General features: G+C 41.2%; 3 protein-coding genes across 3 annotated transcripts in view; all 3 read right to left on the reverse strand.

Moving 5' to 3' along the window:
• Positions 1-14893, reverse strand: part of LOC145465016 (uncharacterized) — a 286590-nt gene that overhangs the window by 123819 nt on the left and 147878 nt on the right. The window lies entirely within an intron of this gene.
• Positions 1-14893, reverse strand: part of LOC145465339 (uncharacterized) — a 191500-nt gene that overhangs the window by 47295 nt on the left and 129312 nt on the right. The gene's annotated exons all lie outside the window — the stretch shown is intronic.
• The window catches only part of LOC145465017 (uncharacterized), a 15642-nt gene continuing 798 nt past the window's right edge, over positions 50-14893 (reverse strand). The window contains exons 2-6 of the mRNA XM_081448830.1: positions 13362-14009; positions 11608-12744; positions 4182-4475; positions 2830-3462; positions 50-2472 (exon numbers count right to left, since the gene is read on the reverse strand). Of these exons, the coding sequence (XP_081304956.1) occupies positions 1304-2472; positions 2830-3462; positions 4182-4475; positions 11608-12744; positions 13362-14009 (3881 nt within the window). The 3' untranslated portion in view covers positions 50-1303. The remainder of the gene's footprint in view (positions 2473-2829; positions 3463-4181; positions 4476-11607; positions 12745-13361; positions 14010-14893) is intronic.

Consider the following 14893-nt stretch of genomic DNA (forward strand, 5'->3'; position numbering starts at 1 on the left):
AGTCAATGACCTCAGCAAACATTTGGTTCTTAATGTAAGTAGGCCGCTGACTTTCCTAAGTGAAATCTTGTCGACTCTCGAAGGAGTGAACAAAAATTGCAGTAGGTCACAGGTGGTAAGGCCAGGAAAAATCGCCAAATAAACGCAGTACAGCATGAAACATGGACAATTCCGAAACCGCATTTACGAATGCCAGGATATAGTCGGCCACGCCTTCCGTCCGTGGCCAACTATGAACTCATGCTCACAAATTACTTCACGCACCCAGTTTCTGCGTGTTTTTGGCGCAGTTGCGCAGCAAAAATCATTCCATAGTTGCTAAATTATTTGAAGTAAAAATGCATTTCTTACGGAGGTGGCTCAGTTCTAAAAGACGGGTTCGCAATACGGAGAAATACGTCGGCACTGCTTATAACGGACTTCAGTTAACTGAGCACCGTTACGTATCGTTCTGTCAGTTTGCGGCTAAGAAGAAACAAGTGTGGTTTTTGACTTAAGAGTATCGCGAGATTCGTAGGTAAAATATAAATTCACGTTGTCCTCGGCGTCGCCGTCGTGGTTTCGTAAACTCCCTATTGGTGGTAACGCGCATCATTTGGTTCGCGCCAAACTCCTTACATGACCATTGAATATTTTAACAACTTCGATTACGTTTTAGGACCATAAAACTAGCACCGAAGTGGCGACCAATGACAGACAGTGGGAGTATTTTTATTTATCATTCTTTATTACCATTGACCGCACCATAAAAAGCCTGGTGACGGGTGTCTGCGGCAGAAATTCAACGTTACTTGGTTACTGTTAATTGCATGCGCGACTTGCCAGCTACAAAAAATGTGATCGAAAATCACAGGATCGAATACATTCATTACATACTGCAAAAATCCCTACAATACGAAGGTCTCTTTAATTTTTAACATGTAATTTCCAAATGCTGGAAAGGCTTAATGATTAAACTTTGACAAAAGTTGAAGTAACTTTTAGAGATCGATCATACTTTACAATATGCTACCCAAGTTTGTATTATTGCAAACAAAAGAAAACTCTTACAATTTCCTTTTCGAACTCACTAAATTCGTTTCGTCCAGTTGCAGATTCGTCTGGCACAGTGAGGCGAGAAATGTACAAAAAATCAAATTAATTCTTCACGCCGAGATTCGAATTTACCATAGGGAATTAAGTTATAGTACAGCCAGTCTAAATTGTTAAAAAGGCTATTTAGAACTATGCACGTATCCTGTCTCTCTGGCATTACTTAACAACATGAACTAATCATTTGTCAAGTTTTAGAAACGTCAAGTTATTAGATCGTGCCATAACATTTGAATTTTCCTAGCGTGTGATAACCCTGATTTGTAGACCATCTTGAATAGCGAAGTTTCTGTCCACCGCTTGCATCCCCAAACCTCAGCTGCTTTACTGGAAGCCGTGTTTTGTCAGCGAGGAGACCGCTGTCTTCACGCCATGTATTGTCATCTGCATCACAATTGCAACTACGCCAGGAGACTGCACATGAGTTGGTCATCCCGCACGCGCACTTACCACTGCCGGGTAAGGCTCCGCCCCAGTACGTCATCTTACCAGAATCACGTGACACCCACCAGGCATATCCACCATCGAACATCCTTGAATTATAGCACTCATACTTGATAAACTGTTCACAGTGTGCGGAAACTCTAGTTAAACTCGCCAGCTGATTAAGATCCACTCCTGTATAATAAACGGTGCGCGCGTAACTACCAGGACTGCTATACCCACTCACCTGCGTTCTGCTTTCACTGTTGTGACTGATGACTGTCACGCCAACTCCATTCTTGTCACTCATGTCACAGTACACTGTAAATGGTGCCAGCCCTCCTATGCCATCTGGATCAATGGCGTAATTTCCGCTTGCACTGCTGACGTATTTTCTTATCACAGAGCAGGAAGGAGCGTTTAATAGAGAATTGATTTTGACTTTAGTTTCTATTGTTAACAGAGCATTAGTCACTCTACAGGTGTAATTTCCTTCGTGTGACTTAGTAATCTTCTGAATGAGCAGTGTTCCATTCAGTAGAACATTGGACTCTAAAGGAAGTGAAGACTTGCCATCCTTTGTCCAAGCGATTGTAGTTCTCAGGTCACTTGCGGCTACACACGGCAGCGCAACACTTGTACCAATCACAGGGGTCAGCTCTTCAGGAGGGCGAACTTTGAACCGGATTCTGGAGAATACCATCAGTTGAGCCGTGTCTGTTGCTGATCCCAGAATATTCTCTGCTTTACAAATGTATGTTCCTCTGTCTTTCTTTGTCACACTGTAGATTGTCAGGGTTCCATTCTTCACTTCAGTTCTGTCTTTGGGTAAACTACCAACTGACTTGGACCAGGTGATACTTGGTTGCGGCTGACCAGTAGCAGAACAGGTGGTGGTGACGTTCTGTTCTTCATTGGCCAGCAGTCCGTTGGATGACAACATGACCTGTGGAGCGACTATAAACAAAATTTGACTTAAAATGAGGAAGTGGTGATTCACTGTTGGAAACTATAGTTCCAAGACTGTCTGACACAAGGTCAGAATGAAGACCACCATACGTATGTCTTATGACCAGGTTCGCAGCTAAATGTCTTGGACAAAGAAGGAAACGAACCACTCGGAAACGTGGTACAGTGAATTTTTTTTCCAAAAGCTGCTTTAAGATGTTTTTTCACATATGTTTTAGGTACCCACATCATCTGGTTCCAGCTAAACCATTTTCTGGATTCGTTTTCATATCTAGTACAAATAACCTCAGCTGCCTAGTTATCCCTGAGACTAGAGGAATGCAATTACAATGCTAAACAACTTACACTGAACAGTTAATTTGGCAGAGGCATTGACTTGTCCCAGCAAACTGTCAGCTCTGCAGCTGTAAACTCCGTCATCACCAGGTCTAACGTCGTTCACAATCAGAGTGCCACTAGATTCTACCACGTGACGACCCACAGGAAGTATTGACTTCAGCTTAGACCACGTGACTTTCGGTCTTGGATTACCAGCAGCTGTACATTTCATGGTGGCCGTCTGACTTTTATTGACCGTCATTCCAACAGGACGCTCCAGCAAAGATGGAGCCAAGAGGGACTGGCCCGGCTCACCTTTGTCACCTTTCATTCCCGGTGGGCCTCTAGGTCCTACGGGACCAGGGTCTCCCGGCATTCCAACATCCCCCTTTACACCCATCAGTCCTTGACTTCCTACTGGTCCATGTTTACCAGGAGATCCGTTTGAGCCGGGTCTCCCTGGGGGACCTGATCTCCCTCGGGCTCCCGGTCTCCCTCTTCTTCCCGTGTTCCCTTTTGCTCCTGTACGGCAGAGCGTGTGATCTTTAGCACAGACTTGGTTTTGTAGCAGGCTAAGTTCTTGTTTGATCAACACTTGTAATTCAGACAAATGATGTTGTGATAAGCTGCGTTTCTCTCTTGCAATGCTTTCCTGATGATCTGGCAAAATAAACAAACCATTATCAATTCTAACAATTATCGAATTCTATTCTGAGAAGGGCTCGTATAGTTTTAGTTTCACGCTTATTTAGTCGGGTCCTCTACAACGGTGACAAAAAAACCTCGATTGTTTTCAGTTGCACGCTGTGACCACGCAAGGTCAATCATACATGTGTTACCTTAGTTGTTATATTTAACTCCTTGAAAGAAAAACTATACTTAAAATAACCGTCTTATGGCAAATTCTAGGAAAATACTCCGCAAGTCGGTATATTAAATCGACGCTGCGATATGATAGTCACGTTGTTAACACGTTTTGTGAGAGTAAATCTGGTTAGTTACTGGGAAGATTATATACTGACTGGATTCCTAATATGGCCTGCTGACATTACAAACAGTCCTTAAACTGAATAAAGAATATGAAAGCATCCAAGTCGACGAGAATGAAATAATTTTTACCCAGTGGCACTGATTAAAGGATTAATTGAGCCTAACTTCAGGCGATCTAGAATTGGCGGTCTGCCCAGACTAGATATATTTAATCTTACTTCCACAACAATAACATGGCAGTCCATTTCTCAGATTTATGGTGAAATGCATTCTTATTCTGGCTTCAGTTAACAATCAAGGGGAAATTAAAATTAAAGTATAGATTTGCATGTATCCTCGCCAACGAATATTCTACAGTTTAATTAGATTTAAGTGCTAAAGAAACAAACCTTTTGATGCTTGCCAGTGGTTTCCAGTTGCGACCCGCCATTTTGCGAGGTTCTGTTGTACTTTTCGAAGGATTTCTGTCTCCATGTTATCACAGAACGTTACTGAGTGTGATATCAGTTGATGATGTTCTTGTATTCTGAATTCCACGTGAATTAGCGCGATACAACACACAACAGACAACAGCAAGCCTGACCCGGAACACAAGCGGTCCAGTGTTTGTCTTCTGTTCGTCTTCTTTTCTTCTTTATCTTGCTGTTTCATGGTTATATTTCTCGTTATAGACCGAAGATATCACAGAAAAGATAAAATGCTTACTTGCAGTCTCAGTGCACCGAGTCGCTCACATGCAAATCAACCATAGGGCGTGCAATGGCTACAGCGCAAATTAACTTGCTAGACAACTTGAAATACTGTAAGTGATATGCAATGACAGAAGGTAAAAATAGTTGAACTTGTCACTATGTACTTGTTTAAGTTTACTTTACCATGCAGTATTTATCACAGGAAATCGGTTTACAATCGTTTTTATTTGTTTTGGCTTTGGACCAAAGGGATGCATGTCCATAGTGGATCGCTGCGTGGTTTAAAACACTGGGTCAAAATGAATAGATGTTTTCTTTAATCATCCAACAGTGGCTTGAAGTTAGACGAACTTCAAGGAGTTCGTTTGGTGCGTCGGACCTTCTCGCCACGTTTGTAGATATACCTGCATTTGAGCTGCTATACGACGTTCAGTTAACAATGCTGGTGTTTTCAATTAAGGGGGGGGGGGGGGGGAGTTCGAGCTGCTTTAGAGTAAGTATGGTTGTAGAATTTGTCGTTTTCGTCTGAAGTATGTTCTTAGGGATATACTGGAGGGGGGGGGGAAATTGAAGGTAAGGTTTGTTATGAAAAAAAACAGCAAAGAAAGGTCAACGGTGTAGCGATCAAATAACTCTTTAGAAGATGAAAATGAGGGTACAAATGTTAACTGGTGTATAAAGCCTATTTTAGACTAAACTTTACGATTCTAGAAATTAACTTCCAGACCTGATAACCTAAGGCATTACGATGTAGTCCCGTAGGTAGACGCCCGGAGTAACCGACGAAAATTTTGAAAAGAAAAATCTCGTCCCAGACAAATGAGACCAACTGATCGTAAATATTGTGTTCAACAACTAGTCATGGTTATTTATGATTGGCAGCTTTAATACCCGGGGGGACTCCCATACAAAAAGGACGGGGATGTTTGTCGGAAATTTTGAAAAGAACCCCTAAGAGATACCAAGTGGTATATCGTGGGCGTGGCTTGAAATGTTTTTCACTCAGAAGAGGTACCAATTCCAAAATAACACATCATCATATTTTTTGGCTCAAAACCCTCCAAAGTACCGCAGAGCTCCTGCTGTGGACCTTTTGTGGCTGAACACCTTAAGGTGATATGGTACCCTCAATATGGACCAAAAAGTTTGTTTAAATATGGTGAAGAAAGATCGATTGTGTGCTCTTGCACTCAACAAGAGAAATTAAATTTCTAGAGTTTTACTCATAATGGTTGCTATGGAAACCAGCCACAGCCTTTTGAAGTAGTGTTTTATAGTATTGACGCCAACACTTCCTGCTCTTTTACAAAACAAGAATTGACTGTCAAATAAGCATATCATGTAAGTTTCTGTTTTGTTCTGTGATATGAACCTAAGTTTTGACAGTTAACTCTTATTTTCAGTGCTTTTTACAGCTTTATTTGGAAATAACCTTATTTTTTACCACACCCAGTGGAAAATCATCTCATGTCACGTGACAGATCTTAAAATGTTACGATTTTTTTGATTTATATCATCACGACACTACTGGTCTTTGATCAGCCCAAGTTTCGGGAATTCTACTTAAAAACCTTGCAAAGTAGAAATGTTGACGCGAAGTCAGTCAGTACAAAAGTAAACTTTTGAGAAAAATGCATTTTAAGTTTCTTACACGAATAGCGGGGAAGGGGGGTGCAGATTGATCTCGGGGGAGGGGTGCAATGGTTGTTCTATTTTGTAAAAAGTTACCGCAGTTGTGGGAAATATTCCTTTTCATAAGGGAAATGAATGAGCCTGTGATGGCAAATTGAGGCAAAGCTTTTCACAAATAATTATACCAATCGAGTTGTGCATGTCTTAAAAGTTTTTTCTAAATAGTTTCGTTCATATAAGTTAAAAATAATCTATATTTTTGGTCACGTTCTTATAGTAAACAGTCGTTGCTATGGCCGTTGCTACGTGAAAAAACTTATACCACTGTGTACTTTCCTTAAATTTCACACTCATCTGGAAGGAAATTCGGCAAGATCGTTTCAAAATGTTTTTGACAAGTCCTCAAGGGTCTTAAGTCTTGTATTTCTAAGAAATTGAATTTTTCATGAACATCGCCATATTTTAGGGTACCATACCCCCTTAAGAGTTACCAAAACCGCAACTGTAACTCCTAAAAGATACGACGTCCTTTTCATATTTCCCGCCCTGGGCTTTAACACCGTCGTTTGACTGTCTTCCATGTTGACCTGAGTAAAGACTCCATTAAGCCATGTAAATATAACTCACCTGAAATGGAATTTCTTAAAAAACGAATCTCAATCAAGGAACCCGTCGATAGATCAGAAGGTAAGTTCTATAAGAGTAGCTGATAAAAGTTAACTTGATCTACAAGCGGTTTTTTCGTATAGGGGAGGCTAGCTACACAAGGTGGAAAATTCATTTTCCCCCAATCAGTTAATGAAAAAATACTAGATACTTTTATTGGATTATTCTGTCAAAGTGCTTCTCCAAATAACTGTCTAAGCTCTTGAATTTTACTGGTTCTTGTAACTCATTTGCTATATGACTATGGAGTGAAAAGGTCGACGAATTTGGCCTTAAAAAGCGCACGGAACGTGGGCTAATACGAAAATTGAGCGGATTTCGAAAATAACTCGGATCGCGGATCAGCTGTGAATTTTCGCCAGGATTCCGACCTCCTGTTTTGAAGTTCAGACCATGCGAGTTTGTTGATGCTGGTCACTTGCCATGCTGATATTTTGTGATCTTTCATAAAAACGTCTCAAAGTTCACGAAACAGACAAAAGCGATTGATTTTTATGTAACATCATGCATGGTCAAAAGAAAGGGTACGTGACCAACATTTACTCGTCACGCAACTGGCACTCCTGGAACAAGCTTGCGGGAAGTGTTTTCGAATGCAAATTACTCAAATTACAAATGACATTCCCCGCATGAGCCTCCATTGCAAGCTAGTTCTAGTCCAATACCTGGAATACGAAAAATCACCTATTTACGTAGACCAATCACATGCTTTCACATCCTGGTAGAATATATAAGAATAATGACCGCGGACAAATATCCATACATATTTTTGTGCCAAGTGGTGGCTGTTAATTATTTATTTTAGATATCGACGAATGTGGCAATGGAAGCCATAAACGCGACCAGAATGCGAACTGTGCCAACACTGTTGTTTCTTATAGCTGTTCCTGCAAAGAAGGATTCGTTGGAGATGGACGTGCGTGTTACTGGATGTAATAATGAATATGAGTACGTTTGGCTACAGGACAAATCGGTTAGATTTATGTAATATTGTATTTGTTCGGGCACCAAATACGACAAATGTGAGACAAATATGGTATCATAATTGTGCATGGCAAATGTGGAGCAAGTACAGTGTAATAAGATTGCAGCAATGAATACAGGATAAATATGACGAAACACTATTTAATAATTAGATTGTGAGCTGGACATTTCCATTAAATGAGGCTTATGTAGTTGATTATTTTTCCACATATTTTAAAAGAAGTACTCAAGTTCACGCTTAATAAAGCAAAAATGCGCGCGGTTCAAACTGATGTTCAAAACTTGCAGTACGTTGTTTACTCGCTCTCATTAGAAAAAAAAAAAGTAAACGCTGCCATTTTGTGGACGACCTCCAGCCACTGCACACAAATGGCTGATAGCGTGCGAGTAGCTCAGCCAATCAGATTGCAGCATTTGCATCAGTATACGAGCAGAATTCTACTTATATAGCATAGATACTGTGTTGACAGTCATGCTTTTACAGGTTTCTGTTCACTGCTGTGTCCATGAGAAAACCAGGCAGGGGGAGATAGAGCTCAAATCACCGATTTCGTTCAAACTTGCCACAAATGTTGGGTTTAATTTGGTGATTGTATGATTGTAGCAAAAACGTAGGTCAAAATATTTTATTCCCATCGAGTTAGGGGGAGCCCCCCCCCCAAAAAAAAATGGCGATTTGACAGTAATTTATGAATATCCTTAAAAGTCATGATCAGAAGGGAAAGAAAACACAACAACGTACAAGGAATCAACTTAAAATTCTTCTTCACTATCTTTATTATTTTCAATTAAATTATCAGCATACAGTGTAACTATTCTGTAGATCACTCTGTATTACACTAAGTAAAACCTGGCTCCAAGTGTATTACTATCAGGACTAAAACAAGTTCTCTAATTACATTTCCAGGTACCAGTAAACAACATAAAATCACATAAGAAAATCTGCCATGAAATTATAAGCGGAAAAAGTCTAATTACTGTGATAGTTAATTATTCTTGACACTAAGTTGTAGTTAAGAGACAGTTAACTTATGACACTGATATCGTTGAAACTCGTTTCAAAGCTCTACTTAAGTTTTTAGATGTGGCGTCTGCTGTGTTCTCGAGAGCGGTGGAAAATATTAAGATTGTGCAAGACGGGATACGTTAAACCAAGTGTCCATATACTCTGTTTATCGTCCCTAACATTTGAATAAAATTGTACCGGGATGGTTAAATTTCTGTAAGCTGTGTAATTCCACCCTTCTCCCAAAAGAACACCTGTTCAAGTTTTACCTCTTCCCCGCCACCCCACCACTGTGACAAAATTCCTGTTCATCTGTTTACCGTCATAATTTCTTCAAAAAGAACTTTTGCCTTCGAATCCCTCCTCCCCACCCCCTTGCCCTTGAAATGTACAATGATCTCCCTTGGGTTTAGTATGGATATCTCCTGGAATCGCAAAATCCCAATTCACGGTGGCAAAAGGTTTTATGTGTGACACGTGAGAAGGGCAAAAATTATTGTGACGCGCCAAAAGCAACTAAGACATACATGATTCGTGCGCTTACATTGGCAATTATTGTTTGCGACAACGCTTTTTTTTTACGAACTTACAAATACATTTCACTCGAAATACATGTAAGCTTGTACCTCAAGGATAGAAAAATGGAATTTGATGTTGAATAGTCATGCAATCTCTCCTCCTCTTGTTAGATGTCGTGGCATTCTTGTGAGCAGTCCTCTCTGTATGTGTGCTCTCGCAGTGTGACATTTCTCCACAATTCAGCGGGGATATAGAAAATCGCATAGCGGTATCCAGATCTGGAAAGGGGGGCGGGGGGCGGGGGGGGGGGGATGGGCGGTTCAAACCTACTAGGAGCCCGCTACAAACTTCTCAATGGTGTCCAAAGCACGATAAACTCCTCACGGGCAAGTCTTGAGCTAGTTCTTTTAATAGTCATTGGGGCAGCATGCTTATAAATCATCTTTGTTTGGTAACCTGTTAATTGAAAGCTCCAAAGCTTGGCTTTTCATATGAATACTATAAACAGCCATAATCCGTAGGAATACAGACCTTTACTGTTGGGCCAATAGTGCTCTAACACGTATCTACTATCCATCCCAGACGTCCGTGGACAAGCGCTTTTTTTCGGTCCGCTTCACGGACCGTTGGTTTTAGTCCGCGGTTCAAAAATTCTGGTCACGTGATAACTTTTTTTTGCGGCGCTGCGGTCTGCAAAACACTGATCACGTGATGCCATTTTGGTTGTTCCCGCGACCGCTAAAAGTGGACTGACTCTCTCATCTTTTTCCCGCCTTTGTCAAAGTCCAGGGGAAGGAAAGATGTCCTCTGTACAATTTAAGATCTTTTACGGAGACAACTTCGAAAGATGCAAAATACATCGAATGAAAAAAGAAAGGTTTGAACTAATTACTTATCAGGAATTCGCCTGTGAAGTGTAATAAACCATAAGGGGCATTTTTGGAAGGAAAAACTCCAAGAGATGTTCGCATTCAATACAGAGATGACGAAGACACATTTGTTAACTTGAGCTACGACGAAGATCTTATCGATGCTTGCAGGTGTTTACGGCCTGTGGACAAGTCCGAGGACTTGTACAGACTATCAGTTGAGTGTATGCTACTGCCACTCCAGTTCAGGCTGTACATGTTAGAACTGAAAGGACGATCGTGAACGAACCGGCAAAGCGACGATGTGTTTCACCAACGCCGCGAAAACTTAAGGTTTACATGTAAACAAAATTAAAAGTTCAGGTTACAGAATAATCGCTTGATTTCATCATTTTCTTTACAGTAAAAAGGACGTCCCAAAGGAAAAACGATTCAGTTCCGCAGAAACAATGACGATGTAAACAATCCAACTGAAAGTTTATCATTGCCGCCGTTTACATTACGGTGTTACATTACCAATGGCAACTACAGTTATCCTACCGCACGTTATGTCAACGCATATGCAACAAACGCTTCGAACATAATGCCAACCCTTTATTATTTGTCTCTGAATTACGGTTTTAGTTAAACAAATTCCATTAAAAAAGCGAACAAACAACACCAAAGGAATCTGAACTTTGAAGATTCGCAGACAGCTGGTGCCACACAGTCTGAACTGAAATTGTACATTACGCTGTTTATTTTTTGTTTTGTTTTGTTTTGTTTTTTCTTTACAAGAACGTCTAATTTTGGGTTTGAGACTGAACGTTAAAGTTTTTTTTTGCGATTTGAACCTGAAAACGCTCTTAACATGTTCTTAAAGTCGTCTGGTATTTTAATTCAATAAATCAATGCGGACATGACCAGGAAACCTATCAAAGTGCATTGCTTGTATCTTTCAGTCTTTTCTGCAAACAATAAACTACACATAGTAGGTACTTAAAAATGTAGTGAAAATCAAATAGCCGCTTCAACTAGCGGTTTTCTCTTTAGCGGCGGCTCGCGAGAACAACCAAAATGGCATCACGTGATCAGTGTTTTGCAAACCGCAGAGCCACAAAAACATTGTCACGTGACCAGAATTTTTGAACCGCTGACTAAAACCAACGATCCGTGAAGCGGGCCGAAAAAAGCCCTTGTCCACGGACGTCTGAGATGGATAGTATTTCATGTTTGTGGCTATTTAAGATTACACGCGCACCTCAAGACTCAACAACGCAAAACGGCTAATGCTTTCAAATAATTATTACATTATTTCACATATTTTCACATATGACTCACTGAGCTTGTTAACGTGTTGGAAAACTTAAATTTTACATCAACCGAAAAACAAATTATAACGATAATGTTGATTACCGCAAATACATTGCCTTAACTTGATCAGTAATAAAGGTGTTCTATGCTATACCATAGCATTTCAGTTTTCCCAGTGTGTGGTAACCTTGCGCACTATAGCCACCGTATGCATCTCCAAACCTGAGCTGTTTAACTGGCAGATGTGTCTTGTCAGTAAGGAGACCGCTGTCTTCACGCCATACTTGGTCATTCTTATCACAGTTACAGCCATAATTTGGGTTTGCACATGAGTTGGTCATCCCGCATTCGCACTTACCACTGCCAGGTGATGCTTCACCCCAATACCTCATCTTACTAGAATCACGTGACACCCACCAGGCCATTCCGTTCCTGAGCAGTCTTGAATCCCAACACTCGTACTTGATAAACTGCTCACAGTGTGACGAGACTTTGGTGAGACTCGACAGCTGCGAAAGACTCGCTCCCGTGTAATGAATGTCACGTGAGTAACTACCAGCCGCGCCGTGCCCATTCATGTGAGTTCTGCTCTCACTGTTGTGACTGATGACAGTCACGCCAACCCCATTCTTGTCACTCATGTTACAATAAACTGTCATCGGTGCCAGGCCTCCCGCGCCATCTGGGTCGATGACGTAATTTCCACTTACACTGCTGAAATGATTTTTTATCACAGAACAAGAAGTCACAAGAACTGGAGAATTGATTTTGACTTTAGCTTGTATTGTTTTCAGAGCATTAGTGGCTCTACAGGTGTAAGATCCTTCGTGTGATTTCTTGATGTTATGAATTTGCAGTGTTCCATTTTGTAGAACATTGGACTCTACAGGAAGAAGTGAAAACTTGCCATCCTTTGTCCAAGTAATTGTAGGTCTAAGGTCACTCTCGGCCACACACGGCAGATTAACACTTGAACCAATCCTAGGTATCAGCTCTGGAGGGGGACGAACTTTGAATGTCAAGTGAGAAAATATCACGAGCTGAGCTGTGCCCGTTGTTGATCCCAGAATATTCTCTGCCTTACAAATATATGTTCCCCTGTCCCTCTTTGTCAGACTGTAGATTGTCAAGGACCCATTAATCACTGCAGATCTGTCTTCAGGTAAACTACCAACTGCTCTGGACCACGTGATACTTGGTTGCGGCTGACCAGTAGCAGTGCAGGTGATGGAGACATTTTGCTCTTCCTCAGCAATTTGTTCACTGGATGACAAACTCATCCGTGGGGTGACTGAAGAGAAAATATATCATAACAATGCTTGGTTCCATGGATTTCAAGCAATCGACCATTTCACAGTTTTCTGCTCAGTGACCTGGCCTTTGAATGGCAGTGAGGCTGGAAGTGATCTTGTTTTGATCCAGACCTCACTGCTTTTGTTTTGTAAATCAAGTTGTTCTAATGCTAACTAGGTGCATTTACATGACAAAAGCAGGGAGGTCTGTATCAGAGCAAGGTAAACTCCAGGCTCGCTGCCATTCAAAGTCCAGATCACCGAGCAGACAACTGTAAAATGGTCTATTATTGAGCCTTCAAAGCTTTAGATATCGCAGGAAGCGATGGTGGTTGAAAAAACACTACTTTACTTCGTGGGTATCACTGATACATTTTCCCAGGGAACCACTGAACTTTCAAATAGATAAATAACCATTAAATGAAAAAACTTATCTTGAAAACCTAACCTTCTTGGGATTAGATAGAGAAATTAAGGCACGTACTCTTACTTAAGCAGAATCCATTTCTGAACCTCTTTCTTTAGTATCTCTCATGTACCGAAAGACTTATACATCCAAGTGCCTTGTTAACATACTCAGAGAATCACTCTGGCGCACAAAAGTAAACCAACTTACACTGAACAGTTAATTTCGCCGAAGCATTCACTTGTCCCAGTAAATTCTCAGCTCTGCAGCTATAAACACCGTCGTCTCCAGGTCTAACGTCCTTCACAATAAGCGAACCACTGGACTCTACCACGTGACGATCAACAGGAAGAGATGAATTTAGCTTAGACCACGTGACTTTTGGTCTTGGATTCCCATCCGCCGTACATTTCAAGATGGCTGTTTGACTTTCATTGACTGCCATTCCAACAGGACCCTGCAACAGAGATGGAGCCGAGATGGATTGGCCCGGGTCACCTTTGTCACCCTTCATACCCGGCGGGCCTCTAGGCCCTACGGGACCGGGGTCTCCCGGAATTCCAAGCTCCCCCTTTATACCCATGGGTCCTTGAGTTCCTATTGGTCCATGTTTACCGGGAGGTCCATTAGAGCCGGGTCTCCCTGAGGGACCTGGCCTCCCTCGCGTTCCCGTTCTTCCTCGTCGTCCTGTGTTCCCCTTTGGTCCTGCACGGCAGAGCGTGTGATCTTTAGCACAGACTTGGGTTTGCAGCAGACCAAGTTCTTGTTTGATCAACACCTGTGCTTCAGAGACTGTCAAGGGTAAGTTATGTCCCGGTGATATGTTTCGTTTCTCTCTTGAAATGCTGTGCTGATGATCTAGTAAATAAAACATTATCGTTTCCGATTTAAAATAATGAAATTAAAAGACCACGACCCTGCGAAAGGAGACGTATATTATTCTTTTTAAGATTCACACCAGGCTAGAGGCATTAAACAGCAAGAATAACGGAACCTGATTGTTTTAGCGCGCTATATCAATATTGATCAATTACTGATGTGCTGTGTTTTATTTTTTATCTATGTTTAACGAATACCAAACACGGATGTTCTGTGAAAAAGTTCGAGCGTGATTGTACAAGTAGCCTCTCAAGTTGATCAAACATGGGCTTATTACATACGTAGGAGTAAAAAGCAAATATTTCTTTTCTGGACCATACAATGTCAGTTTTGTCACAGTGTAACGATATCCATATTGATTGATTCGCTTCCGGTCTAAGTTTCATGACTGACATTGCCATGGTAACGGTTCAGACCATGCTTTCCGCTTTTGACTTGTTAGCCGTAGTCGAGAGTGTAGGTTAAACACAGTATCTCCAGTTCTGGTCGATTCTTCTCTGTTCTACATACGAACAACGATACACACGGGCAAATTACATCAAAATAGAACTTGGCGCGAGTAACATAATTTTAACCCCTAAAGGGTATCGGATAAAAGATCCTCTCACAAAAAAATCTTCCTTTCCAAACTTTTCGTTAACTCTAAATTTATGCTGCACTTTCCACAGATGCTGTTTCGGGAAAATACTCCTTCCCCCTCCCCCCCCCCCCCCCCCCCATTGGTATTATCATCAATATAGAAAGTACATTGAAATGATCAGTAAGGCCTTGTGAAATAGCAAACAGCCTTAAATCCGAATATAGAACTTGAAAACATGCCAGACGAGCATAAAATGTTTACACGTGCAGACAACAGCTAATTA

The sequence above is a fragment of the Orbicella franksi genome, chromosome 13 (assembly GCF_964199315.1).
Source record: "Orbicella franksi chromosome 13, jaOrbFran1.1, whole genome shotgun sequence".
In the NCBI taxonomy this organism is placed as follows: Eukaryota; Metazoa; Cnidaria; class Anthozoa; order Scleractinia; family Merulinidae; genus Orbicella; species Orbicella franksi.